This window comes from Nannospalax galili, unplaced genomic scaffold (genome assembly GCF_000622305.1).
Source record: "Nannospalax galili isolate Female #2095 unplaced genomic scaffold, S.galili_v1.0 scaffold1009, whole genome shotgun sequence".
Lineage (NCBI taxonomy): Eukaryota > Metazoa > Chordata > Mammalia > Rodentia > Spalacidae > Nannospalax > Nannospalax galili.
Window position 1 is genome coordinate 193,672 of NW_008360054.1, and position 14,643 is coordinate 208,314.

Here is a 14,643-nt window from a genome sequence, read left to right on the forward strand (position 1 = left end):
TCTGTAATTTCAGCATACAGGAGGTAAAAGCAGAAAGATCAGAAGTTCAGGGTCATCCTTGGATACCTAAGGAGTTTGAGGCCAGCCTGGGCTATGTGATACCCTAAATGGTGAATGTGGAGGAAGAGCTGCCACACAGGTGACCAGAAGCCCTCATCAGAGATGTAGGAAGAGAAGCAGGAAGCCCTACCAATTAACTAGGTGGAGAGGACTTCAGGGAGGAGTGGTCAGCACTGTTCAAATCCCCAAAAATGGGAGGGGGAAAGGAGGGCACAAATACCTGACATCTGGACTTTTCTGCTCCCACATGATTCCCTGCCCACCAGCACCATCTCTTCCCAGGTCTCTGCCTTGACTCAGTCTCAAAAGCCATGGGCCAGACAAATGGGTGGCTCACACCTGTAATTCCAGCACTTGGGAACCTGAGGCAGGAGGATCTCAAGTTAGAGGCCAGTCTCAACATCATAATGAGTTCCAAGTCAGCCTGGGCTACTGTCTTAGTTATTTCTCTTTTGCTGTGATAAAATGCCCTGACAAAAGCAGCATAAAGAGAAAGAGTATACTCTGTCTCCCTCCCCATTTCAGGGGTACAGTCCAAGGCAGCAGGAGGTGAAGGGGGCTGGTCACATTGTGTCCACAGCAGTGAAGCAGAGAGTGATAAATTCTAGTGCACAGCAAGCCTTTTTTATATGTATAAAACACTTTTTTAGACAGTACAGGACACAAGCCCAAGGAATGATGCTGCCCACAATAGATGGGTCTTCCTGCCTCAACCTAATCAAGGTAATCCCAACAGCCATGCCCTGAGGCCCATCCCCCAGGTGATTCTAGGTTTCATCAAGCTGATAACTGAGATTAACCATCACAGCTACCTACTGAGACCATCTTTAAAAAAAAGGGGGGTGGGGCTGGAGAGATGGCTCAGCGGTTAAGAACACTGGTTGTTCTTGCAGAAGACCCAGGTTTGAATCCCAGCACCCACATGGCAGCTAACAACTGTCCATTCAACTGCAGTCCCAGGGGATCAGACAGCCTCTTCTGACCTCTGTGGGCATTGCACTTCACGGGCGCACTTACCTACATGCAAGCAATACATGCATACACATAAAATAAAAAAAAAATAAAATTTAAAAAAAAAAAACAGAAAAGAGAGAAGGGCTGGAGAGATGGCTCAACGGTTAAGAGTACTTGCTGCTCTTCCAGAGGACCTGAGTTCAGTTCCTAGTACCCACATCAAGTGGCTCACAACAGCTTATATCTCTAGCTCTTGGGAATCCAACACCCTCTTCTAGCCTCCACGGGCACCAATACACATGTGACACACAGACACAAAAATAAAAATAAATCTTTTTTTTAAATAAAAGAGGACCAGATGTGGTGGCACATGCCTTTAATTCCAGCACTCAGTAGGCAGAGGCAGGAGGGTCTCTGTGAGATCAAGGCCAGGCTGGTCTACATAGAGGTTCCAGGCCAGCTAGGGAATACAGGGAAACCCTGTCTCAAAAAAAAAGAAAGGAAGGGAGGGAGGGAAGGAGAGAGGGAGGGAGAGAGGAAGGGAGGGAGGAGAATATGGGAGTGTGTGTCATGTGCACATGTAGAGGGAGGCGAGTGTGTGTATGAATGTGAATGGACATGAGAGTACATGAGCCTGTGTGTGTACGCCCAAGAATATAAGTTTGAGTATGTGTTTTGTGTACATGGTCAGTATATATGACTGGCTGTTTATCCAAGTGAATGTAAATATGTGTATATCAAAGAGTGTGTGTGCATAGGAAAGTATGAGTGTGAATGAGGATGTGTGTGTGTGTGTGTGTGTGTGTGTGAATGAGGGAAGGTGGGATATGAGTAATGTGTATGTCCTAGCATACCTGCATGTCCTGCTCTGTGTGTGTGTGTGTGTGTGTGTGTGTGTGTGTGTGTTTTCAAGAGGATGTCATCTGGTGTTAGGCACTATTTAGAGAGTCCATGGATGAGTTGAAAGAAAGTTCCAGAGGAATCAGAAGGTTCCTGCCTCTCAGACTGTAAATTTTAGCCCTGTGTGTTTAATATATTTTGTATCCTGTGGGACATGCACATTAATATGTGATAAATAGCTGTACAAACTGCTAGGGAGAGGACCCTGGCTTTGGGGTTGTTTTTATTATTTGGTTCAGTTTTGTATTTTGTTTTTTAATCAGAAACCCAGAGCTCAAGGGCTGGGGATGTGGCTCAGCTGGTAGACTGCTTACCTAACATGCACGGAGCACTGGGATCCATCCCCAGCACTATATAAATCTGGCATGGTTGGGCACACCTGTCATCCCCACTAGGGAGGTGGAGGCAGGAGGATCAGGAGTTCAAAGTTATCCTTGGTTTTATAGAAGGTCCAAGGCAGCCCAAGATACTTGAGACCCTGTCCCAAAAGGAAAGGAGAGAGAAAGGAAAGATGGGAGGGAGAAAGAGGTAGGGAAGGAAGGAAAGAAAGAAAAAGGAAGAAGTGCAGAGCTGAGCCATCTCCCAGGCTTCTTGGGAGAGTGAGGATGGAGCCCACTCACTCTGAGGCTGGGTCTTCTCCATTCAGTAGGGATGGGTGCTCCTAAGCTACCATGCTATCTGCAGGTGCAACTATCTGCAGTGCTTCCCAAGTCCAGCTGTAGTTCTGGGTTCCCCTTCTTGACCTCCACCGCCTCTTCCATGTTCTCCCAGTTCTGAGGCTGGCCTCTTTCTTCCCAGAAAGATCCTTCTGCCTCAGCACTTCCTGCCCTCAGTCCTGTCTAGCCACAGTCAGGACACTGCAGGAGGTCTCCAAGCAGAGTAGTGGGGAGCACTGTCTCTTCTTCAGGAATGATTAACCCCTGGTTCAGCAGTTCACAACTACTTAAAGGACTTTAAGGCTGGTGGTTCCTAACCAGCCTGGCACTTACCAAAATCAATGTCCCTGAGCTGGGGAGATGACTCAGTGACCAGAGTTCAGATTCCCAGAACCCATGTAAAATGGTGGGTGGGCATGGTGTCCCCCTATAATTCCAGCCTCAGAAGGCAGAGACAGGATCACAGAACAAGTTAGCCTTCTAGCCAGACTAGCAGCCATCTCAGTGAGCTCTGGGTTTGATTGAGAGACCCTGCCTCAATGAATACAGTGGAAGAGCAATGGAGGATGATTTCTGACATAACCTCGGACCTCCACATTCATACATACATGTACACACACATCCACACATATGTGCTCCCACATGCATACCACATTTAAAAAACAAAAAGAGAAAAACCAAAATCCAAAGCCCTTAGCTCACAAATAGAGTAGGGGAGCTCTCAGGACCTAGAGATACAACCCTGGGCCTGTAGGGAACCATGGTCCTAAGGAGGAGGATTGTGAGATCCCTACAAGATGAAATGAGGGCAGTGAAACTCCAAACCCCTCCCACAACATTGGAGGCAGGCAGCACCCAGCATATGACCAGAGTCAAGCCCAGCCAACCTGTGTACCCTCAAGTGTTGGTTAGGGACTATAGGAAGGTGTTCAGTGACCTGAGCAGACAGAAGGGGTCCCTCATGAGGTCACTATTCCCCCACTGCCTGTGGAATCTGGGAATCTAGATACTTTGTGAGGCCCCTTCTGTGGCCTAGCTGTCAGATGGGGTTCAAAGAGCAGAGAGCAGACTTCTGGGGCAGAGCACAGGGGGCAAATGGGCAGGCATGAAGGTACCATGGTATGTAATGAGACCAGAGTAGAGATTTCTTTCTGCCTCTGAAACCCTGGGTACCTAAATCTTCTCAGACCTTGGGTTGTAGCTGAGCTTACCAGGACAAAATACAGCCAGGCAGAAGGAATACATTCCCTAGCCTCCATCTCCCCTCCCATAAAAAAAAAAAAAACCTCTTTGTGTGTGTGTGTGTACACAGGTGTCCTTGTACCATGGCATGTACATGGAGGGAGGTCAGAGGACCGCAGCTGTCATTTCTCAGGTGCAGTTCGCCTTGTTTTTAATTATGAGAGATCAAATTTGGGTCCTCTGCAAGAACAGTAAGCTCTTAACTGCTGAGCCATTTCTCAAGCCATCATCTTGTTTCTTTAAGACAAGAGTCTCTCACTGACCTGAAACTCCCCAGTTTAGGTGGGCTGGCCTGCCAGTCAACTGCAGGGACCCTCCTGTTCCTACCTCCCTAGTACTGAAATTACAAGCACACTTTACCACATGCTCTTTTTAAACATATATTATGGGGTTCAAACTCAGGTCCTCATGGTTGTGTGACAAGAACTTTACAGTCTGAGCCATGTTCTGTATCTTTATTTTCATCACAGAGCTGATCTGCTCCCCAACCAGACAGACAGAAAGCAAAAGGCCAGTGTCCTGGAAGCCCCCAGAAAGACCAGGCAGATCACCCCAGTTAAAAAGTAGGAGAGATGCTCTGACACATCACAGACTAAGGTCAGGATGCCTCCTCTGAACCTAAAGGCCAGCTGTGCATCTGCCAGGGCCCAGATTCCCGGCACTTTGATGCAATTTTGGCTTCCCACCCAAGAAGACATGACTCTTCCGGCCATCCAAGGCACCAGACAATTAACAGTAAGAGTAATTTCTCGGCTGTGCCAGCAGCCCACTCTTCTTGATGAAACAGGGCAAGCCACATGCCAACACAAGGATCCCAGGGCAGGCCACAGCAGGGCACAGAGGACACTGTCAGGAAGGGTCACCAAAACAGCATCTTCTGTACCCCCAGAGGCTCATGCAGGGTCCTCTAGACCTTGAATGACAGGAAGCATCCAACCTAGGCTCTGTGCTGTTTTGAGCATTAGCTGTTAGCTGGATTGTAGCACATAGGATCTATGGTGCACCTAGGGGCAGACCAGAAGTTTGGAGTTTGGGATGAAGGTGTGGTCTCACAGTAAGCAGGCAGACTCCTGGCCCAGAACCTAGAGTTCAAGGTGGGCACCGGCCCAATGCTAACCACATGTACCTCCAATCCCCAGGCAGAGCTGTAACCTGGCCTCTCTTGTGGCTGACAAGCCTGCCCACCATGGCAAGCCCCACTCTGAGCCCTGACTCCTCGTCCCAGGAGGCCCTGTCAGCCCCCACTTGCTCCCCAACCTCTGACTCTGAGAACCTCAGCCCGGATGAACTGGAGCTGCTGGCCAAGCTTGAAGAGCAGAACCGGTGAGTGGGGATGGGGTGGGGCTGGGAACTCATGTAGGTCTCAAGGTCTCAGGGCACCAGCCTGGGTTTCCAGGGAGCCTTCATACTCAAAAACTAGATCTGGGCTACCCAAGATACCAGCTACCATAAGATGCTTGAAAGGGGGCTTCTCTCTCATCCTCCCAATCTAAGCTGAAAAGATTGGTCCCCTTATTCAGAAAAGTAAACCTAGGGCTGGAGCAATGGCTCAGCAGTTAAGAGCACTGGCTGCTCTTGCAGAGGACCCAAGGTCAGTTCCAGGACTCATGTCAGGTGGCTAAAAATTGCCAATAACTCCAGCTACAAGGAATTCTCTAGCCTCGCATGCGCGCGCACGCGCGCGCACACACACATTTTTAAATTAAAAATAAGAGTAATGGGCTAGAGAGATGGCTCAGTGGTTAAGAACACTGTTCTTGCAGAAGACCCGGATTTGAATTCCAGCATCCACATGGCAGCTAACAACTGTCCGTAACTCCAGTTCTAGGGGATCCAACAGCCTCTTCTGTCCTCTGCGGGCATTGCATGACATGGATGTACTTACCTATATGCAAGCAATACACACATACATATAAAAAATAAAATAAATAAAATAAAATAAACAAGAGTAAACCCAGGTTTTAAAAGGTCAGTGGGGATTAGAGAGATGGCTCAGTGGTTAGGAGCACTGGCTGCTCTTGGAGAGGACTTGGGTTCAGTTCTCAGTACCCACATGGCAGCTAACAATCATCAAAAACTCCAGTTCCAGGGGATCCAACGCCCCCTTCTGGCCTCTGTGGACATTGCACACATATGGTACACTAATATACATGCAGGCAAAACACTCGTACACATAAAATAAAAATAAATTTAAGAAATAAAAATCAAGAGGTCAAATGAATCTGGCTTTCATTTACAAAGCCATTTTTGGAAGGAAGAAGTTATGGCCCCACCTGCCCTTGTCTTAGAATATAGGATTTTTTTAGTCTTGTGAGTTTTCTTGTAGTGCTAACCCAGGGCCTTAGACATATTAGGCAAGCACTCTACCATTGTGCCACACTTCTATTTCCTCACTGGGAAATTCTAGGCAGGGGCTCTACCACTGAACCATACCCCTAGCCCTTCACTAAGGAATTCTAAGCAGGGGCTCTACCATGAGCCATGCCCCATTCCTTCACTGCAGATTCTAGGCAGGTACTTTGTTACTAAGCCACATCTCCAGCCCCTCACTTGGGGGATTCTAGGTGGGGATTCTAGGCAGGGGCTCTACCTCTGAGCCACACCCTCAGCTCGTAGTATGGGTTTTACCATTACTAAGGGATGGAGTAAATCCAGTAGATCAAGAGACAATGGGCACTGAAAAGGTACTTTGTTACTCACAGTTTCCAAAAGGAGAAGATGCAACTTCATGCAGGGCCATACCAGGAGGCACAGTCAGAAGGCAGACAGAACCTGAGGGAAAATGTGGCCAAGAGCCTTTGTGGTGGTTTCTATGGGAAGGAATGTGTGAGGCAAGGCAGGCAGGCTTATTATTCACTAGCTTGAATCATTTCAGTCAGCTCCAGCTAGAGGCATAGGGGCTGCCTCTAGATGTTGGGTACCCAGCCTGGGGTTATAGGAGCAGGCAGATAGTAAGCAGAGTATGAAAGCTTGCTGGAGAAAGTGGTTAGCTTGAGGGCTCTGGATTGGATTTTTTGTATATGAAAAATTCACTCAGAGGCAGATAAGTCCTAGCTTTATAACTGCCTAACCCTGAGTGGGACCATCCCTCCCTTTATCTGTCTAGACTCTACAAAGCCTAGCTGTCAAAAGGGTCCCAAATGGGTGGGAAAATGACTTAGTGTTTGAGAGCATGCATTGCTCTAGCAGACAACCTGATTTTAGTTCCCAGCACCAATATCAGGAGGCTCACAACCACCTATATATAGAGAGCTCCAGGGGATCCAACATCCTCTTCTGGCCTCTATGGGCACCTGCACTATGTGCACATACACAGCTACAGACATACACACATAATTAAAAGATCGTAAAAATTTTTCTTTGAAAGTGTCATAAGCCAGTAGCTCAGCCAGTCCTATCACCCCAGCACATGGGAGGTTGCAGCAGAAGGTCAAGGCCAGTCTGAACTATATATCCAAACTATCTCAAATAAAAGACCAGTGGGAAAGCACTCACCAAGTATGCACAGCCCTAAATTCAGTACTCGTTTCAAAAAAAAGGGAGGGAAGCAGACAGGAGAGATGGTTCATTTGGTAAAGTACTTGCATGAGGACCTAAGTTCAATCTTCGGAATCCAAATAAAACAGCCAGTCATGATGGCACATACACATGCTTGTAATCCTGGCACTGAAGAAATGGAAACAGGCAGATCCCTGAGGCTCACTGACCAGTCATATTAGCCTAATTGGGGAGCTCCATGTTCTTGAGAGAGAGAGAGAGAGAGAGAGAGAGAGAGAGAGAGACCCTGTCTCAAACATAAGATGGGTGGCTCCTGAAGGACACCTTAAGTTGACCTCTAGCCTCCAAATGCCTGTACACATGTGCACACACATACATGTACACACAAAGAAGGAAGGAGGGAGGGAAGAAGGGAGGTAGGGAAGGAAGAAGAGAGAAAGAGGAAAGAAAGAAAAAGGGAGAGAGGGAGGGAGATAGTGCAACCCCTCCATAGCCGTGGTACTAGCTGAATGCCTTCAGCTAGGACTTGCACCCTCTATGAAGTGCAGATCATCTCAAACCTTGCCCAGTACAGTTGGTTTGAGAATGATATGATAGAGGTAAACTCAGCCCAGTGCTTGGTACAGAACAGGCGCACATAAACAAAAACCTTTCCAAGGGCCAGTAGATGAGGACCATGCATCAGAGAGGTTAGGTCACTGGCCAAGGCCACTCAGCAAGAAAGGTGGCATAGATGTTAGAGAGATGCTCAGCTGTCAGGAGCACTTACTGCTCTTGCAGAGGATCAGAGCTCAGCTCCCAGCACCTACATCAGGCAGCTAACAGCCACCTGTAACTCCAGCTCCAGGGAATCCGATTCCTTCTTCTGACCTCCATACACACACACACACACACATTTAAAAACTTAAGAAAAAAGAGAAAGTAGCATGGATCCAGTCCCAGAGGAGAAGCTGAGCTCCCCAGAGGGTCCATGCCCCCAGAGAGTGAGTCACTGGAACCCCTTCTCACCTCTCCTGTCTACCCCTCCCTCCCAGGCTCCTGGAAGCCGACTCCAAGTCCATGCGTTCTATGAATGGCTCTCGGAGGAACAGTGGCTCCTCACTGGTATCCAGCTCCTCGGCCTCCTCCAACCTAAGCCACCTGGAGGAGGACACGTGGATCCTGTGGGGCCGTATCGCCAACGAGTGGGAAGAGTGGAGACGCCGAAAGGAAAAATTGCTCAAGGTGGCCCAAGGCAGATGGGAGATGGGCAGGGGACCAGCCAGCCTGGTCAGTCAGACACCAAGCAGGGCCAGGTAGCCCAGCTTAGGTAGAAGGGCCAAAATACAAATGTGAAGATGGGGCACAAGGATAGGACAGAGAGAGGACATACAGCTAGCAAGGCCCCTGTGCCTGTTTGCTTTCTGCCCTGGTGGTACATACCTATGAGCACTGTACTTTAAGATACTGAGGCAAAAGGATCACAAGTTGAAAACCAGTCTGGGCTGAATAGTGAGGCTTTGTCTCAAAAACAAGGGTTTAAAAAGAAAGGTGGAGGCTGGAGAGATGCTTAGTCAGTAAAGTACTTGCTAAACACATGAAGAACTGAGTTCCCAGCACCCATGTAAAAAGCTTGGCATGCCAGGTGTGATGGTACACACCTTTAATTCTAGCACTTTGGAGGCAGAGGCAGGCAAATCTCTGTGAGGTTGAGGCCAGTCTGGTCTTCAAGCCACCTGGGGCTACAGGGAGACCCTGTCTTTAAAAAAAAAAAGGTTTGGCATGGTGGTACACTCTTGTAATCCCAGTGCTGAAGAAGCAGAGACAGACAGATCCCTGGAGCTCCCTGGGCAGCCAGCCTAGACTAATTGGGGAGCCCCAGTTCTCAGTAAAAGACCCTAAATAAAAAATCAAGATGGATAGGCCAGCAAGATGGCTCAGCAGGTAAAGGCACTTTCCAACAAACATAACAACATGAATTTGATCCCCAGGTCCCACACAGTGGAAGGAGAGAAATGACTCCCACAAATACAAGTTGTCCTCTGGCCTCACATGTGGACTGTGGTACACACACACACACACACACACACACACACACACACACAAAGTAAATGCAATAAAACAAAACAAAACCAAGACAGATGCCTCTGAGGAATGATACAGGTTGACCTCTGACCGCCACATACACATGTACCTGTGAATATGTACACACATGAACACGCATACACAAACAAGGGCTAGGGTTTGGAATTGTAGCTTAGTGGTAGAATCCCTGAAGATGTGACTAAGCTAAGTGCCATGGACTAGCTACAGCACAGTGGCTCAGATGCCCTCTGTGCCACACTCAAGGCTAAGCAAGCCACATATGAGGGACTGGACTGGGTTGGCCACAGGCAGGCTGCAGATATGGGAGTCCAGCCCTGGCCTCCCTCTCCCTACCTTGTCCCTCCCCATGGCAGGAGCTGATTCGCAAGGGTATCCCGCACCACTTCCGGGCCATCGTGTGGCAGCTCCTGTGCAGTGCCACAGACATGCCCGTCAAGAACCAGTACTCAGAGTTGCTCAAGATGTCCTCACCATGCGAGAAGCTGATCCGCAGGGATATCGCTCGCACCTACCCAGAGCATGAGTTCTTCAAAGGCCAGGACAGCCTGGGCCAGGAAGTCCTCTTCAACGTAATGAAGGTTAGGCCCCCTGTGGTGGCCCTCAGCTTCTGTCCCCATTTGAGCCTGTTCCATGGGGGCCAGTGGTGGCCTCATGTTTACCCAGCCTCATTCCCTTCTAGGCATATTCCCTGGTAGACCGGGAAGTAGGCTATTGCCAGGGCAGTGCATTCATCGTGGGCTTACTCCTCATGCAGGTAGGTGGCCACCCAGGGCTCCATCCCCAAGAGATGGACATGAGTGCTCCCTGCAACCAGAGACCTCCTAGGGCCAGAGTCTTCTTCCCAGCCAGTGTGACCACTAACAATAACCAGGCTGAGCCCCCCCGCCATTGATGGATACAGGAGGCTGGGCACCTGTGCTGCCTGGGTCCTAATAGTGTACTATCCAGGACAGGGCAGGGTTCAAGAGACAGTTGGACAGGGGTCTCAGGCCAAGGATTTGGGTATTTATGGGGCCTCAGGGGGCTCCTCCAGCAAAACCAAAAGGCTTAGAACAGTGAGAAAGGAGACAGGAGTGGACATGGGGGTGTTTCAACTAGGTGGATGAGACTGAGGGCTCTAGCTGAATTCAGGTTCCAATGCCATTGTTTCCTGCCAGTGGTCCCCAGTAAATGACTTCAGCCTTAGGTTTTTCTATCCGTAAACAATGCTGACCGTATTTATGGTCTGTTGGGTGGGTCTGGGTAGCCAGGCACAATTATAATAAACATAAATGGGACAGAAACAGTACCCTGTGCTCCTGGATTTATCCAGAGCCCAAGCATATCTCTCCCCACCCTGCTGTCACTCAGCATACCCGCACCTCCTGCTGTTCCCACAGATGCCTGAGGAGGAGGCCTTCTGTGTGTTCGTGCGACTGATGCAGGAATACCGGCTACGAGAGCTATTCAAGCCCAGCATGGCTGAGCTGGGGCTCTGCATCTACCAGTTTGAATACATGCTACAGGTGAGCAGGTCAAGGATAGCCACCCCTAGGCTGTCCCCAGGGGTCCTTGACCTGAAAATTTCAGGCCTGAGAAATCACACCCAAGGGGCTAGGAATGTGGCTTTGTTGGTAGATTGCTTGCCCAATGTACTCAAAGCCCTGGGTTCCATCCCCAGCACCGTGTAACTAACTAGTCAACATCCCAGGACTTGGGAGATGGAGGTGGGAGTGAGATCCTGTCTGAAGGCAGAAGGAGAGGGAGAGGGAAAAAGAGAGAAAATAAATGTACCTGGCTCCTGGCCTGGTGGTACATGCCTATGATCCCACCAATACTTGGGATGCTAAGGCAGGAGGATCACAAGTTTGAGGCCAGCCTAGGCTGCAGTGAAGACCTGTCTCAAAATCCAAGCACCAGGGGGCTAAAGTATAGCTCAGTGGTAGAGAACTTACTTAGCACATGTAAGAGTCCTGTTTCAATCCCTAGCACTGTAGAGGATGAAGAGGAGGAGGAAGTGAGGGGAACAGAAGAAGAGGGGAAAGGAGGAGAGGAGAGGGGAGGGAGCCCAGAAAGGGACTCCTGCCTGTCCCCAGGAGACAAAAAATCCACTACCCTGAAGCATGCTTGGACAGGCAGGGCTAGCCATGACAGGGGCTGCCCCTCCATCCTCATAGGAGTTCCTAGAACTGCTTAGGTACAGCAGAAGGAGGAAGAGGGGGGCTGGCTCTCTGTGCTATGGGTGTGGCAGAAGGAGGGAAACATGTTGCCTGCCTGCCTCTGCTGATTACTGGGGAGGCACAGACATCTTCATTTATAAATAGCAGCCCCTTCAGGGCTCACTCCTGGCTGGCAGACAGAACCTCAGTGTTTGTGCCCAAGCACCCCCTCACATGCACACATGCACACACATGTACACACACAACTCTTATACACACTGGCCTGCTGTGCTCTAGAAGCCTGTTGGCAAGAGGGCTGTGGGATCAGCAAGTGATCAATGAATGAGAGAAGACCCCTCTTTTGGGACCTTGAGGACTATGGGTGGTGTAGCTCCAGGAGGCTGATAATGCCATAAGCAGTAGGCCCAGGTGTTAGATTTAGGAGGTCAGAAAAAGGAAGAAGTTTAAAGTTTAAAAATAAGAGTCAGAACCAGACCTGCAACAGGCAAGGAATGTACTCCCTGGATGCAGGGAACCCAGCAAAGGCTGATAAGCTCTTCTTCAAGGAATGATTATCTACAGTGAAATGGGGAGCAGTCTGGTCTTATATACGGACTCTGATGCACATAGCTGCAAGAGTTAACTCCGTGCCAGGGTCTGGTGTCCTTGAGGGTCTCTTTTCCCAATATTATTTGCTCAGGCAGGCAGGTGAGTTATCTATAGCACTAAAGGAGACAGGTAGGTTCCACAAACAGTCTCTCTCAGTCCAGGGAATGACAAGTTAATAAGGCTTGAGCAAGGCCAGACTGCCAATTTAGGGCCAGTTAGCCAGTCTAAGGAATTTATGGTTATATTGCTTTCCTAATGAGGCCTGTGGTTCTTCTGCAATTCACATATTCTATCACCAGGCACCTAAAATAATGAGTGCACAGGGCTGGACACATAGTTCAGTGGTAGCATGCTTGTGACTCCCTAGGTTTGATCCCCAATATCCCCCCCGCCCAAGAAAAGAAAAGAAATCCATAGCCAGGCATGGTGCACACACCTTTTTAATACCAGCACTTGGGAGACTGAGACAGGAGAATTCCAAGTTCTAGGCCATCCTGGGCTAAAATAAGGGGGTTGGGGGTGGAGGCTGGAGAGATGACTCAGCAGTTAAGAGTAATGGCTGCTATTGCAGAAGACCCAGGTTTGGTTCCATGTACCAACATTGTGGATAAGAACCATCCATAACTCCAGTTATAGGAGATCTGACACCCTCTTCTGGCCTCCTCGGGCATTGTACAACACAGGTGCACTTATATACATACAGGCAAAATACTCATACAAATAAAAAATAAAAATAAATACATCAAAAAATGTTTTTGTTTTACTGAGACAGGGTCTTCCTGTAGCCTCAGTTGGCCTGGAACTCAATATGTAGACCAGGCTGGCCTCAAACTCACAGAGATCTGCCTGCCGCTGACTCCCGCCAAGTGCTGGGATCAAAGGTGTGCACTACCACACCCAGCTCAAAAATTTTTTTTTAATGTTAGTGGTGGAACTGTAGCTCAGTTGAAAGAGTGCCTGCCTAGAATGCACAAAGTCCTGGGATCGGTCCCCAGCACTGTATAAGCCTGATATGGTGGTGCACCTGTAATCCCAGCAGTTGGGAAATAGAGGCAGGAGAATCAGGAGTTCAAGGTCAGCCCCAGCTATGTAGCAAGTTGGAGGCCAGCCTGGGCTACCTGAGATTCTCAAACAATAAAATAAGGGCTGGGGAGATGGCTTAGTGAAGTGCTCGTTGTACAAGCATGAGGACCTGAGTTCAGAACCTCCACATCCACATAAAAGCCAGCTATAGCAGTGTGTTCCTGTAATCTTAGCACTGGGGAGGCAGAGTCAGATGGATTTCTGGAGCTCGCTGGTCAGCCAGCCTAGCCAAATCCATGAGCTACAGGTTCAGTGAGAGACTTTGTCTCAAATAAGGTGGAGAGCAATTGAAGCCACCCACATCAACCTCTGGCCTATACACACACACACACACACACACACCCCTCACATACACAGAAATAGAAAATAAATCATTTGATCCCCAGCACTGCCCCCCCCAAAATTAAAACTGCAATCTGCACGCCAGTTTAGATGTCTAAACCCTCCCACCAAACAGATACGTAAATCCAGAGCAGAGTGAACCCATGGCTTAATGAGGAAGCCCAGAGTCCTGACACTTTCTCCAGCCTCAGTTTCCTCAGCCTTACTTTCCCACAGTCTGAAGTTGAGGCCAATTACACAAGCACTCCCCCAAGTCCTGCTTGTGTTCTCAACCTGTGTTACTCAAAGTTCCAGTATGCCTCAGTCTCCCCTAAACATAGTGGCTGAGAGAGCCACCAAGGAAGGGACCCATGGGCCACCCCAGGTAGAGCAGGGAAGGCTCCCTGGAGGTGAGGGGCACTGAGCCCCAGCACTTCCCTCTCCATGCTCACCAGCCTCCCCTTTGCCCCACAGGAGCAGCTTCCAGACCTGAACACCCACTTCCGCTCTCAGAGTTTCCATACCTCCATGTATGCATCGTCCTGGTTCCTCACACTCTTCCTCACCACCTTCCCCTTGCCTGTTGCCACCCGGGTCTTCGACATCTTTATGTATGAGGTGAGCACCCTGTGGGATACCCCTGCCCAGTCCACTTTGCACAGTAGAGATCATATAACAACCCAAAAATGAATTGTGGACCAACGGACCAATGAACTAAGCAGAGGAGTGTCTGAGTGCCCTGGCAGGATAGGACAAGGGGCTCATGGCCCTGTGGCTGCCTTTGCAGGGGCTGGAGATCGTGTTCCGAGTTGGCCTCGCCCTGCTACAGGTAAACCAGACGGAGCTGATGCAGCTAGACATGGAAGGCATGTCTCAGGTGAGCCAGGATAGCAGGGAGGTAAGACTGTCTCCACTGGGGATAACAGGCACAGGAGACCTTGCCAGATGACAAGGAGAGGGTTAGAGATGTGGCTCAGTTGATAGGGTACTTGTCTAGGTAGGGTACATGAAGACCTGGGTTCCATCCCCAGCACTGCATAAACCAGGCCTGGTGGTGCTACCTATTCCAACACTCCGGGAGGTGGAAGCAGGTGGAT

The 14,643-nt window shown here is 49.3% G+C and overlaps 1 protein-coding gene across 3 annotated transcripts in view; it reads left to right on the forward strand.

The window, feature by feature from the left end:
• Evi5l (ecotropic viral integration site 5 like) overlaps window positions 1–14,643 on the forward strand; it is a 46,314-nt gene that overhangs the window by 15,486 nt on the left and 16,185 nt on the right. For 2 of the 3 annotated variants that reach the window (XM_008824126.2, XM_008824127.3), the window contains exons 2-8: window positions 4,952–5,135; window positions 8,345–8,534; window positions 9,749–9,973; window positions 10,075–10,149; window positions 10,775–10,900; window positions 14,021–14,164; window positions 14,334–14,423. In XM_008824126.2, the coding sequence (XP_008822348.1) occupies window positions 4,999–5,135; window positions 8,345–8,534; window positions 9,749–9,973; window positions 10,075–10,149; window positions 10,775–10,900; window positions 14,021–14,164; window positions 14,334–14,423 (987 nt within the window). In that variant the 5' untranslated portion in view covers window positions 4,952–4,998. Of the gene's footprint in view, window positions 1–4,951; window positions 5,136–8,344; window positions 8,535–9,748; window positions 9,974–10,074; window positions 10,150–10,774; window positions 10,901–14,020; window positions 14,165–14,333; window positions 14,424–14,643 lie in introns of those variants that run through there. The other variant, XM_008824128.3, reaches the window with a different exon arrangement.